The following is a 2,270-nucleotide window of genomic DNA, read 5'->3' on the forward strand; positions in this document are numbered from 1 at the left end:
GACGATTCTTCTGACGATGAGGCTAGTGTTGCTGCGGTCATTGAAGAGGACACTATCATGGGTAATCCAGATGTTCCCAGCAACCCAACTCAGGCTGACATGGTGCTGTCATTTTTCTTTAGCATACATCGACCGCACCACTGACGCCGTCTTTGCCAAATTTCAGCAGATGGCCATTGATGATGAGGTTGAGATTGTCGTCAATCATGACCCTTCTTCTGGCAACATCGTTGATGGTAGCAAGGTCCCCCTTCCAAGATTCAGGAAGAAGAGCAAGACCTATGTGGTATGCATATTCTTTTACTCTGCCTTTCCTCTTATTCAATATCCTTCTTGTTTCTCCCCAGCGAAGCAAAGAGGTCCGTCCTGAGGTGATATTACTCCCATACGCTGAAGTGCCCGGCATGGACTTATCATCACGTCTCTACCAGCTTGCTGAGGCGACTGTGGCTAAAGCCAAGGCCAACGAAGCTGCCATCCAGGCTAGGAAGCGTCCTCATGTTGCTTCTCTGCATGCCTTTGGGGATTCCGCTTTCACTCTTGCAGGTATGTAATACTCACATTTCTTTTCTGAACACTCTCTAAAGTTGCTTTCTGACCAGCTGTTGACTTAGCCATTAATAACGAGGCTAGTGCTGACACTCTATCGAAGGCCAGTACCTTGGTCAAGGATGGTGACCATCTCAACCCTTCTGAGGCAGTCTTGCGCTCTCGTGAGGGTGACCTTCGCAACGATATTGTTGCTACCACTCATAAGATCGAGTATTTGCTCCAATATCGTGCATTTGTGGTGTCTCATCACCGAGAGGTGGTTCAGCAGCTTGAACTTCGCCTTCCTCCTCCATCTCTTGAAGAGGAAATACGGCCTCTTGGTTATGTTTCTGCTTAATCATACTCCAATGTCCCAAGAGTTTTTCTGTTCTTCTCTGTCTTTACTTGGCATTGCCCTTTAACTAGCCTGTCTTTACTCGATTTTTATACTGTTCTAGTCTGTCTTTACTCAGTTACCAGCTGCCTAGAATTTCTTCTAGCACTCACTGTCCTTACATTGCAATTTATCATGGTGCATTTTGTCTTTCTACTTGGTTGCAATCCTAGCATTTCTAAGTCTGCTAGCAATGGGGGCACTATTATTTTCATCATCAAACTCATCATTTTCCACATCTGGAGGATATTCTTCTCCTTCAAGTTCTGAAATTGACAAGTCTGAGTCAGATTCCCCATCTTGCAACTGGATCCGGTCAATGCCATATAAGTTCTTTCCGAGGGGCTGATACTGGTATTCCTGTTTCACAGACTTATCATCATTCACAAGCTCCTCCAGAGTTTGTGGACTCACATCAATTAAGTCATGGATTTTCTGTGGTAACTCAATCTTTTGCCTTGCATGATATGGTATTACTCTGAACTGTGCGACTCTCCCACCCAGGACAGAACCATTTAATTCTGCAAGAATATAGGATCCACCTTTAGTCCGCCGAATCACAACCAGGGGACCTAAATAGCGAGGATCCATCTTACTGTCTAGACTATCTTCCACACGGGAGTTACGCATAAGAACTAGACGACCAGATTTGAAATCATGGTCTACTATAGTCGCTTTGTACTCCCGTTCATATCGAAGAACAGCATCAAGCTTATTCTTACTAACTCTCTCTCTCATTGCTAAGACATGTTGTGCATGCTTAGCTAGTGCTTGTGCATGCATTCCAATAAGCTCTGCTGTACTTAGGATTCCACTAGGTGGTTTTACTAGCCAAGTAGCTTCCACAACATCCAAAGGTACAATAGGATGTGCTCCAAGTGCCATGAAATATGGTGAGCATCCTGTCCCTCGCTTTATGGTGATACGGTCTACCCAAAGAACATGAGGCAGAAAATAGAACCATTTCCGTACATCTCCTTCTGTAGCTTTGTATAATGCCTGTCGTACATCCCAGTGCCCTCTCTCTATCTTCCCATTTGCTTGTGAATTGTATGGAGAGATCTTTATGCCAGAGATGCCATACTTGGCAGCTAGCCACTGTACAACAGCTACCCAGGGACCGCCATTGTCCGTTACTATCTCGGATGGACAACCCCATCTGCATATTACATCCTCAAAGAACCATATAGCTATAGCCTTTGCATTTTCATGCTGCAATGCTCGAGCCTCTGGCCATGAGGAGAGAGAATCCCTTGCATGTACAATATATCTTCTCTTGTTGGAGGATGTCGACATGACCATTGTATCACAGTGGACTTTCTGAAATAGCGATGGGGTCTCAGTG

General features: G+C 45.0%; 2 protein-coding genes across 2 annotated transcripts; one reads left to right on the forward strand and one right to left on the reverse strand.

The window, feature by feature from the left end:
- Positions 1-169: 169 nt before the first annotated feature.
- Positions 170-889, forward strand: BT62DRAFT_923324 (uncharacterized protein; the record flags this gene model as incomplete). The annotated part of the gene is made up of 3 exons (XM_043184497.1): positions 170-286; positions 348-546; positions 603-889. The coding sequence occupies 3 exons, from the start codon at positions 170-172 to the stop codon at positions 887-889; spliced, it is 603 nt and encodes a 200-aa protein (XP_043035060.1).
- A 189-nt stretch (positions 890-1,078) lies between these two features.
- On the reverse strand, positions 1,079-1,708 carry BT62DRAFT_907959 (uncharacterized protein; the record flags this gene model as incomplete). The annotated part of the gene is made up of 1 exon (XM_043183690.1): positions 1,079-1,708. One exon carries the CDS (start codon positions 1,706-1,708, stop codon positions 1,079-1,081), a length of 630 nt encoding a protein of 209 aa, XP_043035061.1.
- Between the last annotated feature and the right edge of the window lie 562 nt (positions 1,709-2,270).

Source organism: Guyanagaster necrorhizus, assembly GCF_019112545.1.
Source record: "Guyanagaster necrorhizus MCA 3950 unplaced genomic scaffold BT62scaffold_37, whole genome shotgun sequence".
Taxonomy (NCBI): Eukaryota; Fungi; Basidiomycota; class Agaricomycetes; order Agaricales; family Physalacriaceae; genus Guyanagaster; species Guyanagaster necrorhizus.